Raw genomic sequence first — 26696 nt, 5'->3', positions numbered from 1 at the left:
TTGGATTCGGATATACAAGGTGACTCAAAAAATTTAATGAATGCGCAAATTTATTTTATTGATTTAATCAGGAACTACAAAACCGAATGCTTTGAAATCTAATGTGAAAAAAAACATAATAGGCATCCAGTCGTCACGCTTCCGATAGCGAGGGAAGTACTGTTTAAACTCTTTTTTTTATTCTCCCATTTCTCCATTTCTCAATTTTTCAATGTTGCAGTTTTGGATTTTTTCACTGTTTCAATTCTTTGCTTTTCCTTCCATTTTTAGGTTTTACAATATTTCAGCTTTGGAATTTTGCAATATTTCGTTTCTTCAATTTTTCAAATTTTTGATGTTGTGTTTTCTCGGTTTTTAAATTTTTCGATATTTTAATTTTTCAGTTTTTAAAGTTTTAGGTTTTTAGATTTCTCACTTTCTCAACTTTTCGATTTTTCAGTTCCATGATTTTTCAATTTGTCGAATTTTTAAATTTTAGATTTTTTGTTTCCTCTGATGATTTCGATTTCTCGATTTTTCGACATATTGCTGTTGGGATTTTTCAATCGATTCTTCCATTTCTCGATTTTTCATTTTATTTTCGGTTTCTCGAATTTCTTCATTTTTCGATTTCTCAATTTTCCGATGTTTCAGTGTTTAATTTTTTTTATTTTTCAGTTTTCAATTTTTGACGTTTCTAAATTTTTCGATTAACTGATTTTTTGATTTTCCCATTTCTCTATTTCTCGATTTTTCAATTCTTTCTTCAATTGTGATTTTTCAATTTTTCGATTTCTGAATTTTTCAATGTTTCAGTTTTGGATTTTTTCACTCTTGCGATTCTTCAATTTTCTTTCCATTTTTCAGTTTTTCAAGATTTCAGTTATGAATTTTTTCACTTTTTCGATTTTTCAATTTTCCTTCCATTTTTCAGTTTTTCAGTATCTCAGTTCTGGGATTTTGCAAAGTTTCGATTCTTCAATTTTTCAATTTTTCGATAGGTACGAGTATTGTAATTTTTCAATTTTTAAGTTCTAGATTTTCCATTAATTTTTTTGTTTTCCTTGATGTTTTGATTTCTCGATTATTCGATTTTTCAAGTTCTCGGTTTAGATTTTTTGGTTTTCTAATTCTTCGATTTTTAAATTGTTTAATTTTTAGATTGTTCAATTTCTCGATTTTTAGATATTTCAATTTTTCGGTTTACCATTTTTTTTTTCATTAAAAATATTTCAATTTTTCAATTATTAACTTTTCGATTTTTCAATTTTGGTCTACTTTGATTTCTTAATTTTTTGATTTTTTGACTCCTCTACTGTTGATGTTTTGATTTCTTTGATGTATTGGGTTCTCGATCATTCGATTTTCTGAGTTTTCAGGCTTAGATTTTTTTTGTTGTTCAATTCTTGGATTTTAAAAATTTTTGTTTCTTAAATTTTCCTATTTATCAACTTACTGGGATTTCAATGTTTTGATTTTTTGATTGTTGAATTTCTCGATTTTTTGAATTTTTAGTTTTTGATACGATTTTTTTTTTAATTTTCAGTTTTTCAATTTATTAACTTTACGATACTTCAGGTTTGCCCGATTTCGATTTCTCGATTTTTCGACATATTACTGTATTATCATCCAGGATCAAGATTTTCAAAATATTCGATTTACGTTTTTTTTTAATTTCTAAAAATGTTCCATGTTGGCGATTCTGGAAAAATGGTGAGCAGTTTCAAAGAAATGTAGCCGAAAATAATATGTACAGATCGAAATCTACAAAAAAATCTCTTTCGACAATTTTTTAAATTGCTCAAGATAAACTCAAAATGTTGAGCTTTTGGAAAAGCTGACCTGACTATTTTTGGAAAATTCTGACCTGACTTGTTTTTGAGTTAATTTTGAGGTTCTAGGTATTCATTCCTGTTTGGAAGGAATTTGAAACTGCTTTGGAGCCTCGAGTGTATTTTCGTATAATAATTTAATGAAATTTCTTAGAGGATACGTCATTTGATAAATTCTGTCTTATCTTAACAGGTACTAGTCCCGCCCACCCACCCTCTCTTTTCTTAGAGGAAATGTCATTTGCCAAAATCAGTCTTATCCTAGCAGGTACTAGCCCCGCCCACCCACCCTCTCTTTTCTTAAAGGGTATCTCATTTGCCAAAATCACTCTTATCTTAGAAGGAACTAGCCCCACCCACCCGCCCTCTCTTTTCTTAGAGGAAATGTCATTTGCCAAAATCAGTCTTATCCTATCGATTTTTTTTTTCAAAAATTTTCAGTTTTTCAATTTATTAACTTTACGATACTTCAGTTTTGCTAGATTTCGATTTCTCAATTTTTCGATATATTACTGTTGGGATTTTTCAATTTATCGATTCTTCGATTTTTCGATTCTTCATATTTTCGGTTTCTTGAATTTCTTCATTTTTCGATTTCTCAATTTTCCGATGTTTCAGTGTTACGATTTTTAATTTTTTTTATTATTCAGTTTTCAATTTTTGACATTTCTAAATTTTTCGATTAACTGATTTTTTGATTTTCCCATTTCTCTGGTTCCTCGATTTTTTAAATTCTTCTTCGATTGTGATTTTTCAAATTTTCCGTTTCTGAATTTTTCAATGTTTCAGTTTTGGATTTTTTCACTTTTCCGATTCTTCAATTTTCTTTCCATTTTTCAGTTTTTCAAGATTTCAGTTTTGAATTTTTTCACTTTTTCGATTTTTCAATTTTCCTTCCATTTTTCAGTTTTTCAGTATTTCAGTTTTGGGATTTTGCAATGTTTCGGTTCTTCAATTTTTCCATTTTTTGATGTTTCGATTTCTCGGTTTTTCAATTTTTCGATAGACATTTTAATTTTTCAATTTTTAAGTTCTAGATTTTCCATTAATTTTTTTGTTTTCCTTGATGTTTTGATTTCTCGATTATTCGATTTTTCAAGTTCTCGGTTTAGATTTTTTGGTTTTCCAATTCTTCGATTTTTAAATTGTTTAATTTTTAAATTGTTCAATTTCTCGATTTTTAGAATGTTCAATTTTTCAGTTTACCGATTTTTTTTTCATTAAAAATGTTTCAATTTTTCAATTATTAACTTTTCGATTTTTCAATTTTGGTCTAATTATATTTCTTAATTTTTTGATTTTTTGACTCCTCTACTATTGATGTTTTGATTTCTCGATGTTTCAGTTTTTGAACATTCCGATGTTTCGACTTTTCGATTTTTCAGTTCCATGATTTTTCAATTTGTCGAATTTTTAAATTTTACATTTTTTGATTTCTTTGATGTATTGAGTTCTCGATCATTCGATTTTCTGAGTTTTCAGGCTTAGATTTTTTTTGTTGTTCAATTCTTGGATTTTTAAAATTTTTGTTTTTTAAATTTTCCTATTTATCAACTTACTGGGAATTCAATGTTTTGATTTTTTGATTGTTCAATTTCTCGATTTTTTGAATTTTTAGTTTTTGATACGATCTTTTTTTCAAAAATTTTCAGTTTTTCAATTTATTAACTTTACGGTACTTCAGGTTTGCCCGATTTCGATTTCTCGATTTTTCGACATATTACTGTTGGGATTTTTCAATTTATCGATTCTTCGATTTCTCAATTTTCCGATGTTTCAGTGTTACGGTTTTTAATTTTTTTTATTTTTCAGTTTTCAATTTTTAAAGTTTCTAAATTTTTCGATTAACTGATTTTTTGATTTTCCCATTTCTCTATTTCTCGATTTTTCAATTCTTCCTTCAATTGTGATTTTCCAATTTTTCGATTTCTGAATTTTTCAATGTTTCAGTTTTGGATTTTTTCACTTTTCCGATTCTTCAATTTTCTTTCCATTTTTCCGTTTGTCAAGATTTCAGTTTTGAATTTTTTCACTTTTTCGATTTTTCAATTTTCCTTCCATTTTTCAGTTTTTCAGTATTTTGAGTTCTGGGATTTTGTAGTGTTTCGGTTCTTCAATTTTTCCATTTTTTAATGTTTCGATTTCTCGCTTTTTGAATTTTTCGATAGGTATTTTAATTTTTCAATTTTTAAGTTCTACATTTTCCGTCAATTTTTTTGTTTTCCTTGATGTTTTGATTTCTCGATTATTCGATTTTTCAAGTTCTCGGTTTAGATTTTTTGGTTTTCCAGTTCTTTGATTTTTAAATTGTTTAAAACTTTTCGACTTTTTGGCTTTTCGAATATTCAATTTGTTGATTTTAGAATTTTAGATTTTTGTTTTTTTTGATTTTTTGGTGCTTCGATTTCCCAATTCTTCAATTTTTCGATATTTTAATTTTTCAATTTTTCGAATTTTTAAATTTTTGATTTTTCTTTTCTTTTATTTCTCAATTTTTGGATTTTTTAAATTTTACATTTTTCGATTTTACTATTTTTTGATGCTTAGATTTCTCAATTTTTCAAGTTTTCAATAATCAATTTTTCAGGATTTGAATATTGAGAACTTTTCAATTTCTGGATTTTCAATTTTCAGATATCTTAATTTTTTGATTTTTTTAATGTTTCGATTTTTGGGTGTTTTGATTTTTCGATTTTTAAAGTTTTTGGTTTTTCGATTTTTCCGATTTGTTGTCTATTTTAAGTATATTTCATTTTTCAATTTGCGCCTTCTGCAGGAGTATTATTTGTTGTGCTGCACTTGAGGGGCGAGGGAAGTTCTGTCGAAATAACCTTCGATCAATTTTTATACTTAGCACGTAGGGTTCTTACTAAGCATTCCTTATTTAACCGAACAGTTATTAATTTAACTAAGCAACTATTATTTCACCAAGCATATATCCAGAGCGTTTAAAAATAGAACTGTGCATTTAATTTGTTCCCTTATCTAAATAACAAGAAAACGGTATTAATAATACATTTAGGCGAATAAACTAATAGACGGTCTTCAAGGTTAATAATTTTTAAGAACGAGATGTTCGAAGCCGATTAAATTATCAATAAAGTACGTCTATTAGTATTGCTAACATTTTTTATTTTTTTTTAATTTTATGCGACTTTCTGGGAACGATAACAGTGTTGTTTTAAAAACTTGTGGTTTTTCGCGTTTCTTGTAATTGCGATTTTGTAGAATTTTAAGAGGAAATTCGTTTCCATTATTATTAAAAACTGAATAATCTCTTGAAAAGTGTTGTGCAATTTTTAAATTGCAAAATTAGCTTAGAAATTGAATACGGATTCATAAACTACTACACACGTGGTACGCACTCTCGCTGCGTTCGTGTGTCAAACCTCATCCTCACGAGTAATCGCCGTCATTACAAGCTCGTTCGCTGAAATACGACCCATTAAAGTCTCTCAAATTCCGAAATAAACACCCATAAAAGTCTCAATCCGAACCTTTTCAAATCACATCTCCTTGCGCAAGCCATTTTCCGTCCAAAACGTTTCCAAACCTCCACAAAACACCTTACACAACATCTTTTCAAAGGAGCCACCGAAACCCGATCCGTCCCCAATTTCAGACAATCGCCGACCACCTGAGAGGTCGTTACGCAGCGGCGTCGCCCCGAGGCCCCGTCTAACACCGTTTGCCCCATTACAATATAATGCAACGCCTGCACTGGGTGCGGATGGGTCAAACCGTCCAAAAACCGAGAAAAAACGATCAAGGTTATTTTTTATTGTGTCGGAAAAGTTCAAGTTCAATTGTCGATGAAGATGATAATGCGACAATTGGGTGGTAGTCGAGTGCGCCGAAGACGAAATTAACTGTGTCAAGATCGATTAAACACGGCTGTTATTTTTTATTAGTTGTAAAATGCGCTGTTTTACTGGTAATTTGCTCTTTTATTATGTCGATAATTTATGGAAAAGTTGCTCCAACAAGCGAATATTTCATTGTGTCATGGGTTATGTAACAGTGAAATTTCGGGCACGAAAGCTAGGCGTCACATTTTTGGGTGCTGGGTGGCTAATGCGCTGTTACTGTACTAACACCATGGAGCTCTTTCTCGAAGACGCTGTTTTGTAAGCTATAAAATTTATTTTTATCATATTGGTATGATGCCATAGTTGAGGACACTTCGTGGCCCCAGGGATGTGTCAGAAGCATTAAATTTCCTCAGTAGATGGCAGTTTTATGTATATGTGCGTAGCCTTGGTAAATATTCAGTAACCACTAAAGTAGAATGATTTTGTGTTAATTAGTTTTTGATTATGGATTTGAAAGGATTATGATGATATATTTTTCGTGTTCAAAATACCAAGTGTGTTGGTTGTCAATGTAAACGGAATAGGTGCGACCGTTTTTTTTTTTTTGTAAAAGTACTCGAAAAATAAGTTAGGACAATAATTTTTCAATATTGTTCAATTTTTAAATTTTTGCTGACGGCTGAAATTTTGTATTGATCAAAGAACGTTATTAAGAAATAAAATTTGTTTCATTTAATGTTAAAATCATTTAGTTCTTTTTATTTCTGATAAGAACTGAAAAATTATAGAATGCTGTGAAATGTTTGTGATAATTATGATTAAAATAATAAGCTACAATTACCACATTTAATAGATACGTTAATTATATCTAAAAGATGGGGCCCTGTCCTGACCTGGCTTGAGGCCTGATCTGACCTGATGTGACATGATTTGACATCAATCAGTCACTCACTCAGTTGGTCAGTCAGTCAGTCATTAAGTCATCAGTAAGTCAATCAGTCGCTAAGACAGTCAATCACTAAGTCAGTCAGTCAGTTAATAAGTCGATAAGTTAGTCAGTTACTAAATCATTCAGTAAGTCACTGAGTCAGTCATAGAATCACTAAGGCCCGGTTGTATAAAAGCATGTCAAGTTGCATGTCAGCTAACACTCTATCAACTTTAACAGCTTGTTAACAATGGATTATTTGTGACACCGTTGTATAAACAATTTGCGGACGCTAGTTAACTGACAAACCTTTGACAACGAGTTAACATAGGATCACGTTCGAATACTAGACATTTTATCGTTTATAAATTGATGTTGGTACGAGTTCACGCGTTGTTGACGTTTTCTCTAACGTAACTTCAATTTTTGATTTTGTTGTGACTTGTATTGTGTGGTGTGGTAGTTTTTGGTGGGTAACATGCAAGATAAACCCATTATTGAACATAAAGGGACGTCATCTATACGACAAAAAGAACAGATCGTGGTAGTGATTCTACCCATCAAAGATTTATGAATGTCAAGATTGTCCGATTGTCCCCGAAGACTTGCTGAATAGATGCATTTGCCAGAAATCATTCTGTATGAAGAAGTTGCAGTTTTGCAGAAATAAAGTGATTTTCTTTTTAATGCGGGTTCTAGGTGATGACCAATTAGATTGAGCAACTGGATCAAGGTGTTTTTTTGATCCTGCACCTTTTCGTAAAATCTACATCATCATACAACTCAAATGGATTCTTACGAATGAAAATACGTCTTGGAAGGCGCATTCTTACTGCTTGAAATCTCGTTTCATCACTGTTTTCACTCATCGAAGACGAACTAGATAGTGATATCTTCCAAGATTTGCATGAACAATTATAGTAAATACAACCATTACTACCCAATTACGTTTCCTTTATTTCAAAAACCTAAGAAACCTTGTCCTTAAAGCTTTATACAAACACGAAATCCAAACTTAATTGATGGCGGATGACTGATTAGTTGACAGAAAGTTAACTAAGGTTTGACATGATGTTAACTTTGACGATAGCTTTATACAACCCAAATCCAGAGTTAACACAGGTTTGACATATTGTTAGTTAATACGTTGTTAATCGATTGTCAACTGCTTTATACAACACTTGACATTAGCAAACGAATTTAACATTGGTTTAACAATTTGTTAAAGTTAACAAAGGCTTTATACAACCGGGCCTAAGCCTCTCAGTCAATCGGTCAGTCAGCCACTAAGTTAGTCACTATGTCGCTTAATCACTATGGCTTTAAACCCCTAAATCCCTAAATCACTAACCCAGTCAGTAAATCAGTCTCTAAGTCACTAATCCACTAATCCACTAAATCGCAAAGTTGGTCAGTTACTCAGAGCGTTACTAAGTCAATCAGTCTGTCAGTTGGTCAGCCAATGACTAAGTAAAAACTCACAAAGTCAATCAGTAAATCAGGAACCGAGTCCTTAGGTCACTGGGTCACTAAGTCACTAAGTCAATAAATTAATCAGTCACTCACTAAGTCGGTAAAATAGTCAGTCGTTTAATCACTTGGTCACTAGATCACTAAATCACTCAATCACTTAGTCATTAGTCAGGCAGTGACCAAGTCGCTAAATCGCCAAGTCACTATGCCAATCAATCAGTCACTAAGTAATAATTCACAAAGTCAATCAGTAAATCACGAAACCACAAAGTCACTTGATCACTAAAGTAGCCTGTAAGTCATTAAGTCACCAAGACACTAAATCAGTCAGTAACCGAGGAATGGAGTCTTTAGGTCACTGGGTCACTAAGTCATTAAGTCAGTCAGTCACTAAAACAGTAAGTCACTAAGTCACTAAGCCATTCGTCAGTCACTCACAAAGTCGGTAAGACAGTTAATCGCACAATTACTTAGAATGAGTCATTAAATTAGTTTGTCAGTAAGTCACTAAGTCACTTGGCCACTTCATCCTTAAATCATTAGGTCACTCGATCACTTAGTCACTTAGTCATTAGTCAGTCAGTGACTAAGTTGGTAAATCACCAAGTCAATGGGTCACTGGATCACTGGTTCACTAAGTTAGTCAGTCAGTCAGTCAGCCAGTAAGTCAGTGATTCAGCCACTATGTCGGCGTCGCTAAGCCACTAATCACTAAGTCAGTCGGTCAATAAGGCACAGTCACTAAATAGGTTAGTCAGTCACTAAGTCACTCAGCCCGTAAGTCACTCAGTCAGTAAGCTAGTAAGTCACTATATTTAGTGACCTGACCCGACTTGATCTATTGGTCACTAAATCACTACATTACTAAGCCACTAAGTCAATAAGTCAATCAGTCACCACGTCGCTAAGCTACTAAGTCACTAAATTAGTCAGTGAGTCAATCAGTCAGTCAGTCACAAACTCCTTCAGTCACTCAATCAATAAGCCACTAAGCCACTAGGTCAGTCACTACGTCACTTAATCACTAAGACAATCGGTCAACCAGCCAGTCAATCACTCAGTCGGAAACTAAGTAATAATTCACGAAATGGTTAGTCAGTAAATCACGAAACCATTAAATCACTATGTTACTAAGCAGCAGCCTCTAAGTCAATAAGTCACTTGGTCAATAAGTCACTAAGTCACTGCGTTAGTTAGTAACCGAAGAACGGAGTCATTCGATCACTGGGTCACTAAGTCATTAAATCAATAACTCAATCAGTCAATGAGTCACTAAACCAAGTAAGTCACTTGGTCACTAGATCATTAAAGCACTCAATCACTTAGTCATTTAGTCATTAGTCAATCAGTGAATAAGTCGCTAAATCATTAAGTCACCAAGGCACTGGGTCACTACATCACTTAGTCACTAAGTCAATCAGTCTGTCAATCGGTTCGTCAGTGACGAAGTAATAATTCACAAAGTCAATCAGTAATTCACGAATCCACTAACTGACTATGTCACTAAGGCAGTGAGCCTGTAAGTCACTAAGTCACCACCGAGTCAATCAGTGATCGAGAAACCAAGTTATTAGGTCAATGGCTCACTATGTCAATAAGTCAATCAGTCATTAAATTAAGATGTCAGTAAGTCACCAAGTCGCTAAGTCATTTGGTCCCTTTATCCTTAAGTCACAAAGACACTCAATCACTTAGTCATTAGTCAGTCAGTCACTAAATCGCTTGGTCAGTAAGACACAAATTTAGTAAGTGAGTAAATCACGAAGTCACTAATTCACTTGGTCACTTGATCACTAAGAATTAACTAAGTCGTCAAGTCAATTGGTCACTAGATAACTAGGTCACTAAGTCACTCAATCAGTCAGTCAGCTTGTAAATCAGTGAATCAGTCACTTCGTCGCTAAGTCACTAATGACCTGACCCGACCCGACCCGACCTGACTTGACCTGACTTGACCTGACTGAGCTAACCTATTGGTCAATCGGCAGCTAAATCACCAAACCACCAAGTCAATAAGTCAATCAATCAGTCACTACGTCGCTGAGCTACTAAGTCACTAGATCAGTCAATGAGCCACTAGGTCATCAATCAATCAGTACGTCATTTAATCACTAGGTCAATCGGTCAGGCAGCCAGTCAATCAGTCAGTTGGAAACTAATTAATGTGAATGACGATAGGTCACTAAGCAACAAGCCTTACGTCATTAAGTCACTAAGGCTTAAAGTCAGTAAGTCAGTCAGTCACTAAATCAGGTAGTCAATAAGTCACCAAGTAGCTAGCTAATATTTAGTTTTCGAAATTATTAAATTACCAAGTCACTCATTCGCTAAGTTACTTGGTCGGTAAGTGACTTGGTGTCATCACTAAATCAGTATGTCTGTCAGTCAGGCCTAATCTAACCTGACCTTACCTGACCTGACACGAAAAATTTTTATTTATCATTTAGGGAGTTGTAGTATATTTTAGATTCTTTAGTAGCACAAATAAACAAAAGAATATAAACAAGTTTTTGAAGTTTATATCCTTCTAATAGTGGTGTTAGTTAATATGGCGAGCGAAGCGAGCCGAAATATGAGAGCGGAGCGAGCGAAGCTCGCGACTCGTTTAATTATGCCCATCACCAAGGCCAGAAATTAATTCGTAAATGTCAAAATAACAAAAATAAATAATCAAAGCTTCACCCATGAGTCACATTTTTCTTGCAAACCGCTCGCGTAAGTCTCCAACTGACCCTGTATGAGTCAAAAAAAACCACTCATCCTAGTCCACTCTGTCTCGTAATTACGTCGAAACGCCGTTCTTCAACATAAACAACATCATCACCATAAACATGCCCCCAAACCCAACCTAGTTAATTAATCACACCTTCATAAGGTCAAAAGTTGTCGAAACATCTCGGCTGCGTCTCCTCTCCGAAAAAACACCAACTCGGCTAGCAACAATCCGAAAAAACGATATGATAATGAATTTATTTAGAAAGGCAGCACGTGTGAGTTATTAGACGCTTCCTGATTCCTCCGTCATGTTAATCCGTCAAGACTTCTCCCGAAATTCTCACATTAGTCGCCAATAATTAACCATCAAGGTTAACAAAAAAAAAATATTCATCACAAACAAACAATTTTGTACATTGACGACCCAAAACTTATGTATTGAGTCTGGGATGCGGGGAAAGTGGCGGCGTCAAGGAGACCAACTCATCTTACACATCCTTGCAAGGCTACAGCAAACGCATACGCAGAAACAAAAAGCGCGGTTTTGAACAATGAGTTGGCCTTTCTGTGGCCAAAAATGTCAAGCGGACACCCCGTACTGGATGACGATAATTAACCCAGTTTAGACTCCAGGTGTATTGCGGGTTGCAGCAACCACACACTAACAACTAACAATAACTAATAAACACTGTTTACTTTGCATAATTGTGTATTTATTCAAAGGAACAACACAATTACCGAACCCGGATCAACTTCTACACGTTCATCCTCTGATCCTTGACGTATTCATCTCAGCAATCAAAGTGTGAACTGCTTAGCTCTATTTGTCAATACGTCAGATGATAATGCATAGTAAAAATAACGTTTCGTGTTAGGTCACAGTAATTAAACAAAATATGTTTATATGTCGCAGTGACCTTATACAGAAGGTACAAAATTTTTAGAGGGACAAATTTGCACAATCATACCATAATACATTTGTCGTTTAAAATATTAATTTTGTTCCGCATTCCGCCGAGATCTACCTTTTTTCCCACATTAATTATTACACTATAATGGGGAGACGCTTCCTGTTATTATTTCGCAACGGCGTTTTTTACAACACTTAAAAATACTAATTCAGAGCGAAACATTACATAAAATTTATTGTTGGTGTCTTGCAAGAACATTGATGGGCTAGCCCCGCCCACCCACCCCTTCTCCAGTTCAATGACTGTCCCCTGCACAATTTCGTGACGTCATACTAAAAAAAATACTGTATTACACATCTGAAGCACTCTGTATATAAATGTTTGCGCTCGTCTAGAGACAAACACGGACATAACTCACCACTTAATTTGCACAATATTGGCTTGAAAACCGTTTAAAAACAATTAAAGTTAAAAACACATAGATTACTATACCTGTAGGGGGCGTCCTGCTGGGATACCAAACCCCTTACATTAATTAAAATTACGCAAATTTGCTTCGCGTACTGAATTAACTCTAACTCAATTAAGTATTTCTGGCAAAATTTTTAAATAAAGACTCATTTGTTTGTTTACTAAACCTCATTGAAACCAGCATCACCGTGAATTCCAACACATCGTAAAGAACATCCGCGTGCGTAATCCAAGAATTAATATTAATTAGTAAAACACGCGAAATTTTCCTAATTTCGAGGAACGCTACGTAATTTCGGGCCTAATAAGGCCGTAATTCCCGTTTTTACCTTATATAATTATTGGGAAACTAGTGACACCGGAGACCTTTCAGAATTTCCCTAAATCAAAAATTAAGTTATTCAATAACACGGTTATCCGGTTACAACAATAAAACACCAACTTGACCCACGTTGACGGCTGAAATTATCCAGATAACCAGATGGGCTGTTGGATAATAATTTACATCATCTTAACGAGAACGAGTCGGTGCGGCGTGGGCCGCTAAAAGCCAGATCCGGTTCTGGACACTAGCACGTTGTCGAAGTTAGGCAACCAACAATACTTAAAATCAAAATCGCAACGGACGCGTAAAAAACTTTCCCAAGGCAATAAATCACTCAAAAACGACTGTAACAAATAAACCTAAGGCGCAGTTTGTAAAAAAACTTGCTTGTGAACGAAATAAATCAAAATTGTTGTTTTATCAACACCACAGTTCGAATTTCGCGCTCTTGTCATTTTAAACAGTGAACCGAGCTACGCCCAACGTGCCAACTCGTCCCCCACCTAATCGCACCAGCCCGACTGCGACACTCCTTCCTTCCTTGTCGCAGCTCCACCCTCCCTAAAATGTAAACACAACAAACATCAACACACATCCGATTTGAAAGTTTGCGTGAAAAGTCGGTTTTTTCGGCCAAAAAATCGCGTTGGTTGCGGGTGGCGGTGTTTTTGGGGGTGTGACAGTGCGGTGGCGGCGGCGTTGACACCAGGACGGGTGGTTTCGTTGAATTTTTGGAGGTTTGGTTGTCATGTGCCAGGTATTCAGTAGGTATTATTTAAAAGTGATTATCTGTAGGTGTCATGTAGCCTATTTATCGATAATTTATTCGTTGTTGCAGTGACAAGAAAAATCCGGGCGGTTTGGCGGTCAGGTGTTGCGAGGACGAAGATGTAGGGGGCCGTGGGAGGCGGCAAAGATGCATGTGAGTGTGGTTAGAAAAGACGCTTTTGGGCAGCGAAGGCGGCGTCGGCGAAGAGTCGGCTCGGGTTAATATACAGGGTGTTGTGGGTTTGTGGGGGCGAGTTTCGAATGTTGCGGGTGAAGCGCGGGAAATGTGTCAAGGTCGAAAAGGTGGATGCGAATGTCAAATTTGACGTTTGGGCAGGCAGGGCAGGCTTAGTAAATAATATTATCTCAGTTAAAAGAAATAAGATTAGGCCCACCAACCCACCCCTTCTCCATTTCAGCGACTCATTTTATTGGTTCTTAGTTAAGGGGACTCGCTAGACGAAGTATAATATTTTTTTGTTTTTTTGTATGAAAAAAATGATATTAATATAGATGTATCATACATCAAACTGCAGCTTTTTTCATATTCTAGAGCGCAGAGAACAGAGAAATATCGTAAAAAAAGCACCATTGTATGTTTTCTTTTCAAGTTTTTTGAGTCATAACCATCACAGAATCGCTTGAAAATTCGCACATGGATAAAACATCACTTTTTACAGGGCGCAGAGTCATTAAATGTTTGTTAGTGGTACAATTTGTTTAAATAATAATGTGTTTATTAAAATCAAAATATACCACAAATTAATGCAAAATACGTAGAATAATTTTAACAGCAATATTAGAGGAAAATTAATGATCTATTGGTTAGCAGAGTTTTTAACAAAAACTAACAATTATTGAAAAAAGTGAGTATCAATTCGACAGATTTTGAGCCGTTAGTTCAGTACTTTGCCGATAGGAGCGCCACTAAAATTTACGGAAGCGACTTTCCAGGTAACCCTTATCTCCTGCTCTACCATAAGCTGATTGTTAGCGTTCTCGGCTGATTTTTCTAATTTATGGTAAGGAACTCAGTTTTATAACAAGCCGCCAGGACCGGCCGTAGTAATCTATTGTTAAGGAAATTAACTTTTACGCAATGAGGTACTATCATAAAACCGAATTAAAACTGGGGAACTATAATATTTTTACTCCACTCAGAATCCTGAATTCAATACACATGATTACTAAAAAATTGGTCAAAAGAGTTTAGACAGTACTTCCCTCGCTGTCGGAAACTTGACGACTGCATGCCTATTGTGTTTTTTTTCTCATTACATTTTTGTAGTGGGAATTTAAAAAAAAACGTCATCAACATTTTTGCAAGGACACGTATATCAGTTGGGATAGATGTAGTGTAATACTAAGAATAAAATTATTATATTCTCAAATTTTCGGGAAAATGAATTGGGTCGTTTTGAATATTGATTTGTAATAATCAATAAAATAACGAAACAATTTACTCACGTATACCTACGTATCAGAGGCAACTGAAAATCGTGTATGTATAAACATTCTTAATTTAAGATGACAGGCGTAACAGCATACGTGAGAGTCAAACAGAGAAACTGTAAACAAAACGACCATCGGTTTTATTGCTTCGACTTCCGCTTATTATATAAAACATTGGGTTTTATTTTAATTCTTACGGTGAAATTCACAATTGGTTGATTATAAACATGTCTATTTCACGTTCGCGGAACCAAGTGAACGCATAAAACAAATGCAGGTCTGTAATGTTAAAATCGATGTAAATAAGCGTGCTACCCTTATGTTTCAACCGAGTTTTTCCTTTAACAAATTTTGTGTCTACCAAATTGGGTTGGTTGGGGTGTAATACTAATAATAAGTGTTGCCTTTAATTTAATCAATAAAATAAATTGACTTCATTAATTTTTTTGAACCACCTCTTAAGAAAATCTAAAAAATATGAATGGAATGATAAATCACAAGTACAAACTCATCATATTTTTAGCATTTTAGATAGGATTTATTCAGCAAAATTTAAGGGTGACGTCATCAATTTTTTTAGGAGGGATGAACAAATACATTTTGAACAAAAGTTTACCATGCTTATAATAACTTTAAAATATTCCCAAGATTTCAAAGCATTCGGTTTTGTAATTCCTGATTAAGTCGATAAAATAAATTCACGCCTTCATTAATTTTTTTGAGTCACCCTGCATATGCAAATCCAAAAATATGAATGGAATGATAAATCACAAGTACAGACTCATCATATTTTGTACATTTTAGATACGATTTATTCGGCAAACTTTTGAGCTGACGTCATCAGTTTTTTGTAGAAGATAACCAAATATATTTTGACTAAAAATTTATTATGCTCTTTATAACCTTAAAACATCTGCAAGATTTCAAAGCATTCGGTTTTGTAGTTCCTGATTAAATCAATAAAATAAATTTACGCATTCATTAATTTTTTTGAGTCACCCTGTATATGCAAATCCAAAAAATATGAATGGAGTGATAGATCACAAGTACAGACTGATCATATTTTGTACATTTTAGATATGATTTATTCGGCAAATTTTCGAGCTGACGTCATCAAGTTTTTGGAGGGGATAAGCAAATGTATTTTGACTAAACATTTATTATGCTCTTTATAACCTTAAAACATCTGCAAGATTTCAAAGCATTCGGTTTTGTAGTTCCTGATTAAATCAATAAAATATATTTACGCATTCATTAATTTTTTTGAGTCACTCTGTATATGCAAATCCAAAAAATATGAATGGAGTGATAGATCACAAGTACAGACTCATCATATTTTGTACATTTTAGATATGATTTATTCCACAAACTTTTGAGCTGACGTCATCAAGTTTTTGGAGGGGATAAGTAAATATTTTTTGACTAAAGATTTATGATGCTCTTTATAGCCTTAAAACATCTGCAACATTTCAAAGCATTCTGGTTAGCAGATTAAAAATTAAATTTCAAAATGTTGTTTTATAATTTTGATTTTTTTTCCAAAAATCTGGACGTTTCGGGTGAAAAGTCGATTCGGAGTTGTAAACTACATGTGTAGGACTATGTTATTTTATACAATTGAAAACCCATTTACTATGTACAATTTGGAAGTGACGTCATCGCATTAGTGGTGGGGATGATTAGACAAATTTTGGTTAGCGTTTTACCATCTACATGATATTCTTAATATAAGTACAAAATTTCACAACAATCGGTCGGGTGCTTTCGGAGATTATCTGTCTAATAAAAATCCGGGACGGCAGACGGACAGACGGACGGACAGACGGACGGACAGACAGACGGAAATGGGAGACCTATTTCTTCGTCTTCTAGGGGTCATGAAAGATCGAGAAAACGTAAAAGTAGAGAGTCGGCCGACGGACTCGATTACAATACTTCCTTTGCTTACGCTCGGGAAGTAATAATAGGCATGCAGTCGTCACGTTTCCGATAGCGAGGGAAGTACTGTCTAAACTCTTTAGACCAATTTTTTTGATTTTCCCATTTCTCCATTTCTCAATTTTTCAATTTTTCAATGTTTCAGTTTTGGATTTTTTCACTGTTTCGATTCTTTAATTTTCCTTCCATATTTAGGTTTTTCAATATTTCAGCTTAGGAATTTTGCAACATTTTGTTTCTTCAATTTTTCAAATTTTTCATATTGTGTTTTCTCGGTTTTTAAATTTTTCGATATTTTAATTTTTCAGTTTTTAAAGTTTTAGGTTTTTAGATGTCTCACTGTCTCGACTTTTCCATGATTTTTCAATTTGTCGAATTTATAAATTTTAGATTTTTTGTTTTCTTTGATGTATTGAGTTCTCGATCATTCGATTTTCTGAGTTTTCAGGCTTAGATTTTTTTTGTTGTTCAATTCTTGGATTTTTAAAATTTTTGTTTTTTAAATTTTCCTATTTATCAACTTACTGGGATTTCAATGTTTTGATTTTTTGATTGTTCAATTTCTCGATTTTTTGAATTTTTAGTTTTTGATAGGATTTTTTTTTCAAAAATTTCCAGTTTTTCAATTTACTAACTTTGCGGTACTTCAGTTTTGCCCGATTTCGATTTCTCGATTCTTCATATTTTCGGTTTCTCGAATTTCTTCATTTTTCGATTTCTCAATTTTCCGATGTTTCAGTGTTACGATTTTTATTTTTTTTTATTTTTCAATTTTCAATTTTTGACGTTTCTAAATTTTTCGATTGATTTTTTGATTTTCCCATTTCTCTATTTCTCGATTTTTCAATTCTTTCTTCAATTGTGATTTTTCAATTTTTCCAATTCTGAATTTTTCAATGTTTCAGTTTTGGATTTTTTCACTTTTCCGATTCTTCAATTTTCTTTTCATTTTCCAGTTTTTCAAGATTTCAGTTTTGAATTTTTTCACTTTTTCGATTTTTCAATTTTCCTTCCATTTTTCAGTATTTCAGTTCTGGGATTTTGCAATGTTTCGGTTCTTCAATTTTTCCATTTTTTGATGTTTCGATTTCTCGGTTTTTCAATTTTTCGATAGGTATTTTAATTTTTCAATTTTTAAGTTCTAGATTTTCCGTTAATTTTTTTGTTTTCCTTGATGTTTTGATTTCTCGATTGTTCGATTTTTCAAGTTCTCGGTTTAGATTTTTTGGTTTTCCAATTCTTCGATTTTTAAATTGTTTAATTTTTAGATTGTTTAATTTCTCGATTTTTAGATTTTTCAATTTTTCGGTTTACCGATTTTTTTTCATTAAAATGTTTCAATTTTTCAATTACTAACTTCGATTTTTCAATTTTGGTCTAATTTGATTTCTTAATTTTTTGATTTTTTGACTCCTCTACTGTTGATGTTTTGATTTCTCGATATTTCAGTTTTTGAACATTCCGATGTTTCGATTTTTCGACTTTTTGGCTTTTCGAATGTTCAATTTTTTGATTTTTGAATTTTAGATTTTTGTTTTTATTTTTTGGTGTTTCGATTTCCCAATTCTTCGATTTTTCGATTTTTTCAATTTTTCGAATTTTTAAATTTTGGATTTTTCTTTTCTTTTATTTCTCAATTTTTGGATTTTTTAAATTTTACATTTTTCGATTTTACTATTTTTTTGATGCTTGGATTTCTCAATTTTTCAAGTTTTCCATACTCAATTTTTCAGGATTTGAATATTGATAACTTTTCAATTTCTGGATTTTCAATTTTCAGATATTTTAATTTTTTGATTTTTTTAATGTTTCGATTTTTGGGTGTTTTGATTTTTCGATTTTTCAGTTCCATGATTTTTCAATATGTCGAATTTTTAAATTTTAGATTTTTTGTTTTCTTTGTTGTATTGAGTTCTCTATCATTCGATTTTCTGAGTTTTCAGGCTTGGATTTTTTTGTTGTTCAATTCTTGGATTTTGAAAATTTTTGTTTTTTAAATTTTCCTATTTATCAACTTACTGGGATTTCAATGTTTTGATTTTTTGATTGTTCAATTTCTCGATTTTTTGAATTTTTAGTTTTTGATACGATTTTTTTTTCAAAATTTTCAGTTTTTCAATTTATTAACTTTGCGGTACTTCAGTTTTGCCCGATTTCGATTTCTCAATTTTTCGACATATTACTGTTGGGATTTTTCAATTTATCGATTCTTCGATTTCTGGATTCTTCATATTTTCGGTTTCTCGAATTTCTTCATTTTTCGATTTCTCAATTTTCCGATGTTTCAGTGCTACGATTTTTAATTTTTTTTATTATTCAATTTTCAATTTTTGACGTTTCTAGATTTTTCGATTTCACAATTTTTCGATTAACTGATTTTTTGATTTTCCCATTTCTCTGTTTCTCGATTTTTCAATTCTTTTTTCAATTGTGATTTTTCAATTTTTCCAATTCTGAATTTTTCAATGTTTCAGTTTTGGATTTTTTCACTTTTCCGATTCTTCAATTTTCTTTTCATTTTCCAGTTTTTCAAGATTTCAGTTTTGAATTTTTTCACTTTTTCGATTTTTCAATTTTCCTTCCATTTTTCAGTTTTTCAGTATTTCAGTTCTGGGATTTTGCAATGTTTCGGTTCTTCAATTTTTCCATTTTTTGATGTTTCGATTTCTCGGTTTTTCAATTTTTCGATAGGTATTTTAATTTTTCAATTTTTAAGTTCTAGATTTTCCGTTCATTTTTTTGTTTTCCTTGATGTTTTGATTTCTCGATTGTTCGATTTTTCAAGTTCTCGGTTTAGATTTTTTGGTTTTCCAATTCTTCGATTTTTAAATTGTTTAATTTTTAGATTGTTTAATTTCTCGATTTTTAGATTTTTCAATTTTTCGGTTTACCGATTTTTTTTCATTAAAAATGTTTCAATTTTTCAATTATTAACTTTTCGATTTTTCAATTTTCGTCTAATTTGATTTCTTAATTTTTTGATATTTTGACTCCTCTACTGTTGATGTTTTGATTTCTCGATGTTTCAGTTTGTGAACATTCCGATGTTTCGATTTTTCGACTTTTTGGCTTTTCGAGTGTTCAATTTTTTGATTTTTGAATTTTAGATTTTTGTTTTTTTTTATTTTTTTGGTGTTTCGATTTCCCAATTCTTCAATTTTTCGATAATCGGCAATAAAATTCTTCTTCAACCAAAAAATTCGAACCTCGGTTTCAAACCCTAACCGGAATCGCCCTATTGATCAACCCTCGTTCAACATCCACCCCTCGATCTTCCTCGGCCCCGCGACCACCGTTCCGGTCCCTTTAGCCCTCCCCTCATCCTATCACAATCTCCATCACGCATGCGTCTAAATTCCCACATGCCGGGAATCTCTTCCTCTCTTCATAGTAGATGCCGCGCCGTCGTGTTGTTTTTGTTTTGATAGCGACCACGAGACCGTCGCGCGAACCCCAAGTGCCCTGACCCAACCCCAGTTGTGCGAAAACCCTCCCGAGTCCGTGTGAAAACCCGTCCAAGTTCGTCAGCAACCAGTGCATTTGTTAGAGTTAGCGGTGGTGTCTTTGTTCGCAGGGGTGGTTTATAAAGGTCAGTGTCATTGCTGCCAACCATTACTTTTATTATTGTCATTATTATTATTATTGTTGTATTTTTTCCGGCGAAAATTCGGCGCTCGGGCGCGCTGGAATGTCCATAAAGTGGCCTTTTAATGTTAATTGATTTTATAGAGTGCCGTTATTAAACTAGTCCCGGTTACATAAAGCGGTTGGTTGGTTTTCAGTGCGCGTCTGAAAATCGATACATTATTCATGGTGACGGACGCCACTGGGGCTACGTAATGCACTAATTGTCGCTAATAATTCGCCGGGGGACGGCGGAAATGAGCGTTTACCTGGCGAGTCGAGGGGTTAATTGGCGATTGGTGCGAGAATCTGTCAGATGATTAATTAATTGAGTGAAACCTGAGTGGGCATCGGGGGCGAAACGCACCGGAAGCGATTGGCGTGTCCCAGTTGCCCACATCGGGGTCGGCGGTGTGCGTAGCGTAATTAGGAAGCGGTACGCCCCTCCGAAAGAGTGGTGACGTCATTTCGTTGAAATTGCTAGATTGGTGTAAACAGAGCGTGAAGTGTTGCTGGTGTTTAAATTGTGGCTGGAAACGTTGGGCGGCAGGTGACGTAATGGTGTGAGGTAGTGGTTGTCAAACTGTTGGCATAGGGGTCGCGTGGTGGGGAGGATTCCTTGGGTACTCGCTTCTAGATGTCCGAATTTTTCTATTTTATATTTTTACAAGTTTGTTGATTGCGTTTCATGAATTTTTAATTTTTCAACTCTTTGATTTTTCTTTTTTTTTTCTTATGTTTTCACTTCAATTTTTATTAACTTTTGTGTTTTTCGTCTTTTCAGCTTTCCCATTTTTCAATTTCTCGAATTTATTTTTCGATTTTTTGGTTTCTTGATTTTTCATTTTTCGATATTTCAATTTTTATTGCCCGAACATTAGCCAACGAAATATTTTTCTTCAATTTTTCAGTTTTTCATTTGAAATTTTTCAGTTCTTCGATTTTTTCAACTTGTGAATTTTTCTGTTCTTCAATTTTCCAATTTTTTAAATTTCACAATTTTTCGATTTTTCAATGTTTTGACTTCTCAGTTCATGGATTTTTTAATTTTCAATTTTTCAGTTTTCGTTTCTTCATTTGTTGAATTAAATTAAATGTCACAATTTTGAAAATTTTCGATTTCATAATTTTTTAGTTTTTCTTTTTCCGATTTTTTAACTTTTAGATTTTCAATTAATTTTTGTGTTTTTCGACTTTTCAGTTTTTCGAGTTTTTAGTTTCTTGCTTTAAAATTTTTCGATCTTTCACTTCTTATTTCCCGGAGGTAAGCCAAGGAAGTTTTTTTCTTGAATTTTTCAGTTTTCAATTTAAAATTTTTCAATTCTTTGGTTTTTCAACTTGTGAATTTTTTGGTTTTCAGATTTTTTTAGTTTGCAGTTTTTCAGTTAGATTCTTAGTATGTATTTCAATGTTTCATATTTGAACTTTTTAGATTTTTTAATTTTTCAGTGTTTATAAATTTCTAATTTTTCAATTCTTCAGTTTTTTTACTTTTCGATTTGTAATTTTTCGTTCCAGTTTTCAATTTTAAAGTTTTTCCATTTTGCAGTTTGTCGTCAATTTTGTGCTTTTTAAAAATGTCGATTTCTCAACTTCTAAATGTTTTTATTTTTGAATTTTTGGAATTTTCAGTTTATTTTAATTTTTCGATTTTTCGTTTTTGTTATTCGATTTTTCAGTTCAATTTAAAATTTTTCAATTTCTAATTTTCAGTTTTGAAATTTTTTAATTATACAATTTTTCGATTTTTCAGTTAGATTTATTTTAATTTTTCATTTTCCCGATTTTCCAAATTAAAAATTTTTCATCTTTCAATTTTTTTCTACAATTTTTACTTCCCGAGCGTAAGCAAAGGAAGTATTGTAATCGAGTCCGTCGGCCGACTCTCTACTTTTACGTTTTCTCGATCTTTCATGACCCCTAGAAGACGAAGAAATAGGTCTCCCATTTCCGTCTGTCTGTCCGTCTGTCCGTCTGTCCGTCTGTCCGTCCGTCTGTCCGTCTGTCCTTCTGTTGTCACGGATTTTTATTAGACAGATAATCTCCGAAAGTACTCGACCGATTGTTGTGAAATTTTGTACTTATATTAAGAATATCATGTAGATGGTAAAACGCTAACCAAAATTTGTCTAATCATCCCCACCACTAATGCGATGACGTCACTTCAAAATTGTACATAGTAAATGGGTTTTCAATTGTATAAAATAACATAGTCCTACACATGTAGTTTACAACTCCGAATCGACTTTTCACCCGAAACGTCCAGATTTTTGGAAAAAAAATCAAAATTATAAAACAACATTTTGAAATATAATTTTTAATCTGCTAACCAGAATGCTTTGAAATGTTGCAGATGTTTTAAGGCTATGAAGAGCATCATAAATCTTTAGTCAAAAATTATTTGCTTACCCCCTCCAAAAACTTGATGACGTCAGCTCAAAAGTTTGTGGAATAAATCATATCTAAAATGTACAAAATATGATGAGTCTGTACTTGTGATCTATCACTCCATTCATATTTTTTGGATTTGCATATACAGGGTGACTCAAAAAAATTAATGAATGCGTAAATATATTTTATTGATTTAATCAGGAACTACAAAACCGAATGCTCTGAAATCTTGCAGATGTTTTAAGGTCATAAAGAGCATAATAAATGTTTAGTCAAAATATATTTGCTTATCCCCTCCAAAAACTTGATGACGTCAGCTCGAAAGTTTGCCGAATAAATCATATCTAAAATGTACAAAATATGATGAGCCTGTACTTGTCATTTATCACTCCATTCATATTTTTTGGATTTGCATATACAGAGTGACTCAAAAAAATTAATGAATGCGTAAATTTATTTTATTGATTTAATCAGGAACTACAAAACCGAATGCTTTGAAATCTTGCAGATGTTTTAAGGTTATAAAGAGCATAATAAATTTTTAGTCAAAATATATTTGGTTATCTTCTACAAAAAACTGATGACGTCAGCTCAAAAGTTTTCCGAATAAATCATATCTAAAATGTACAAAATATGATGAGTCTGTACTTGTGATTTATCATTCCATTCATATTTTTGGATTTGCATATGCAGGGTGACTCAAAAAAATTAATGAAGGCGTGAATTTATTTTATCGATTTAATCAGGAATTACAAAACCGAATGCTTTGAAATCTTGGGAATATTTTAAAATTATTATAAGCATGGTAAACTTCTGTTCAAAATGTATTTGTTCATCCCTCCTAAAAAAATTGATGACGTCACCCTTAAATTTTGCTGAATAAATCCTATCTAAAATGCAAAAAATATGATGAGTTCGTACTTGTGATTTATCATTCCATTCATATTTTTTAGATTTTCTTAAGAGATGGTTCAAAAAAATTAATGAAGTCAATTTATTTTATTGATTAAATTAAAGGCAACACTTATTATTAGTATTATACCCCAACCAACCCAATTTGGTAGACACAAAATTTGTTAAAGGAAAAACTCGGTTGAAACATAAGGGTAGCACGCTTATTTACATCGACTTTAACATTACAGACCTGCATTTGTTTTATGCGCTCACTTGGTTCCGCGAATGTGAAATAGACATGTTTATAATCAACCAATTGTGAATTTCACCGTCAAGAATTAAAATAAAACCCAATGTTTTATATAATAAGCGGAAGTCGAAGCAATAAAACCGATGGTCGTTTTGTTTACAGTTTCTCTGTTTGACTCTCACGTATGCTGTTACGCCTGTCATCTTAAATTAAGAATGTTTATACATACACGATTTTCAGTTGCCTCTGATACGTATACGTGAGTAAATTGTTTCGTTATTTTATTGATTATTACAAATCAATATTCAAAACGACCCAATTCATTTTCCCGAAAATTTGAGAATATAATAATTTTATTCTTAGTATTACACTACATCTATCCCAACTGATATACGTGTCCTTGCAAAAATGTTGATGACGTCATCGCAATTTTTTTTTAAATTCCCACTACAAAAATGTAATGAGAAAAAAAACACAATAGGCATGCAGTCGTCAAGTTTCCGACAGCGAGGGAAGTACTGTCTAAACTCTTTAGACCAATTTTTTTTTCTTATGTTTTCACTTCAATTTTTATTAATTTTTGTGTTTTTCGTCTTTTCAGCTTTCCCATTTTTCAATTTCTCGAATTTATTTTTCGATTTTTTGGTTAACGAAATATTTTTCTTCTATATTTCTTCTTGAAATTTTTCAGTTCTTCGATTTTTTCAACTTGTGAATTTTTCTGTTCTTCAATTTTCCAATTTTTTAAATTTCACAATTTTTCCATTTTTCAACTTTTAAGTTTTTTAATTTTTCAATGTTTCGACTTCTCAGTTCATGGATTTTTCAATTTTCAATTTTTCAGTTTTTGTTTCTTCAGTTTGTTCGATTTAAAATTTTTCAATTTTTCGTTTTCTTAAATGTCACAATTTTGACAATTTTCGATTTCATAATTTTTTAGTTTTTCTTTTTCCGACTTTTTAACTTTTAGATTTTTTATTAATTTTTGTGTTTTTCGAGTTTTTAGTTTCTTGATTTAAAATTTTTCGATCTTTCACTTCTTATTTCCCGAACGTAAGCCAAGGAAATTTTTTTTTTTTAATTTTTCAGTTTTCGATTTAAAATTTTTCAATTCTTCAATTTTTCAAGTTGTGAATTTTTCCAATTTTTCAGTTTTTTAACTTTGAGATTTTTCAGTTAATTTTCGTGTTTTTCGATTTTTTAGTTTTTTGATTATGAATTTAAAATTTTTAGATCTTTCAATTTTTCTTTCCCGGACGTAATCTATGGAAGTATTTTCTTTAATTTTTCAGTTTTTAATTTAAAATCTTTTGAGTGATTTTTCAACTTCTGAAATTTTCAATTTTTCAATTTTTTTAATTTCACAATTTTATATATTTTTTAGTTTACCATTTTTCAGTTAATTTCTTAGTATTTCAATATTTCATATTTGAACTTTTCAGATTTTTTAATTTTTCAATGTTTATAGATTTCTAATTTTTCAGTTTTTCAGTTTAAAGGTTTCCAATTTTTTAACGTTAGAATTTTTTGATTTTTATTTTTTATTTTTTTTTAATGATAAAATTATTAAATATTTCGATTTCACGGTTTTCCAACTTTTTATTTTTGCTATTTTTTAACTTCTAAAATTTTTCAATTAATTTTGAAATGTTTCGATTTTGTATGAACAATTTTTTGGTTTCTAGATTTTTTATTTTTTACATTTTATTTCCCCAACGTAACCTAAGGAAGTAATTTTCTTCAGTTTATTAGTTTACAATTTAGAATTTTTCAATTCTTCGATTTTCATCTTTAAATTTTTCGATTTTGTTTTTCAATTTTTAGACATAGCTTTTAGATTTTTAATTCTTCGATTTTTCTTTTTTTTTTATTTTGTTCGATTTCACAGTTCAATTTGAATTTCTTTTCAATTTTTTGTCTCCTCACTTTTCAATTTTTAATTTTTCACTTTTTCAATTTTTTTATTTTACAAGTTTATTGATTGCGTTTCATGAATTTTTAATTTTTCAACTCTTTGATTTTTCATTTTTTTTTCTTATGTTTTCACTTCAATTTTTATTAATTTTTGTGTTTTTCGTCTTTTCAGCTTTCCCATTTTTCAATTTCTCGAATTTATTTTTCGATTTTTTGGTTTCTTGATTTTTCATTTTTCGATATTTCAGTTTTTATTGGCCGAGCATAAGGTAACCAAGTATTTTTCTTCAATTTTTCAGTTTTTAATTTGAAATTTTTCAGTTCTTCGATTTTTTCAACTTGTGAATTTTTCTGTTCTTCAATTTTCCAATTTTTTAAATTTCACAATTTTTCGATTTTTCAACTTTTAAGTTTTTTAACTTTTCAATGTTTCGACTTCTCAGTTCATGGATTTTTTAATTTTCAATTTTTCAGTTTTTGTTTCTTCATTTGTTGAATTAAATTAAGTGTCACAATTTTGAAAATTTTCGATTTCATAATTTTTTAGTTTTTCTTTTTCCGATTTTTTAACTTTTAGATTTTCAATTAATTTTTGTGTTTTTCGACTTTTCGGTTTTTCGAGTTTTTAGTTTCTTGCTTTAAAATTTTTCGATCTTTCACTTCTTATTTCCCGGAGGTAAGCCAAGGAAGTTTTTTTCTTGAATTTTTCAGTTTTCAATTTAAAATTTTTCAATTCTTTGGTTTTTCAACTTGTGAATTTTTTGGTTTTCAGATTTTTTTATTTTACAGTTTTTCAGTTAGATTCTTAGTATGTATTTCAATGTTTCATATTTGAACTTTTTAGATTTTTTAATTTTTCAGTGTTTATAAATTTCTAATTTTTCAATTCTTCAGTTTTTTTACTTTTCGATTTGTAATTTTTCGTTCCAGTTTTGAATTTTAAAGTTTTTCCATTTTGCAGTTTGTCGTCAATTTTGTGCTTTTTAAAAATGTCGATTTCTCAACTTCTAAATGTTTTT

General features: G+C 31.9%; 1 protein-coding gene across 1 annotated transcript in view; it reads left to right on the top strand.

Annotated features, from left to right (window-relative positions):
* The first annotated feature begins 13042 nt into the window (after positions 1-13042).
* Positions 13043-26696, top strand: part of LOC135140650 (putative leucine-rich repeat-containing protein DDB_G0290503) — a 59080-nt gene continuing 45426 nt past the window's right edge. The window contains exons 1-2 of the mRNA XM_064071287.1: positions 13043-13227; positions 13285-13368. Coding sequence (XP_063927357.1) covers positions 13363-13368 — 6 coding nt within the window. The 5' untranslated portion in view covers positions 13043-13227; positions 13285-13362. The remainder of the gene's footprint in view (positions 13228-13284; positions 13369-26696) is intronic.

Source organism: Zophobas morio, unplaced genomic scaffold, assembly GCF_036711695.1.
Source record: "Zophobas morio isolate AGI-343-1 ecotype UQ-CSIRO unplaced genomic scaffold, CSIRO_AGI_Zmor_V1 ptg000040l, whole genome shotgun sequence".
In the NCBI taxonomy this organism is placed as follows: Eukaryota; Metazoa; Arthropoda; class Insecta; order Coleoptera; family Tenebrionidae; genus Zophobas; species Zophobas morio.
Note: the sequence above shows the minus strand (reverse complement) of the source record. Positions and strands in the feature narration are given on the sequence as shown.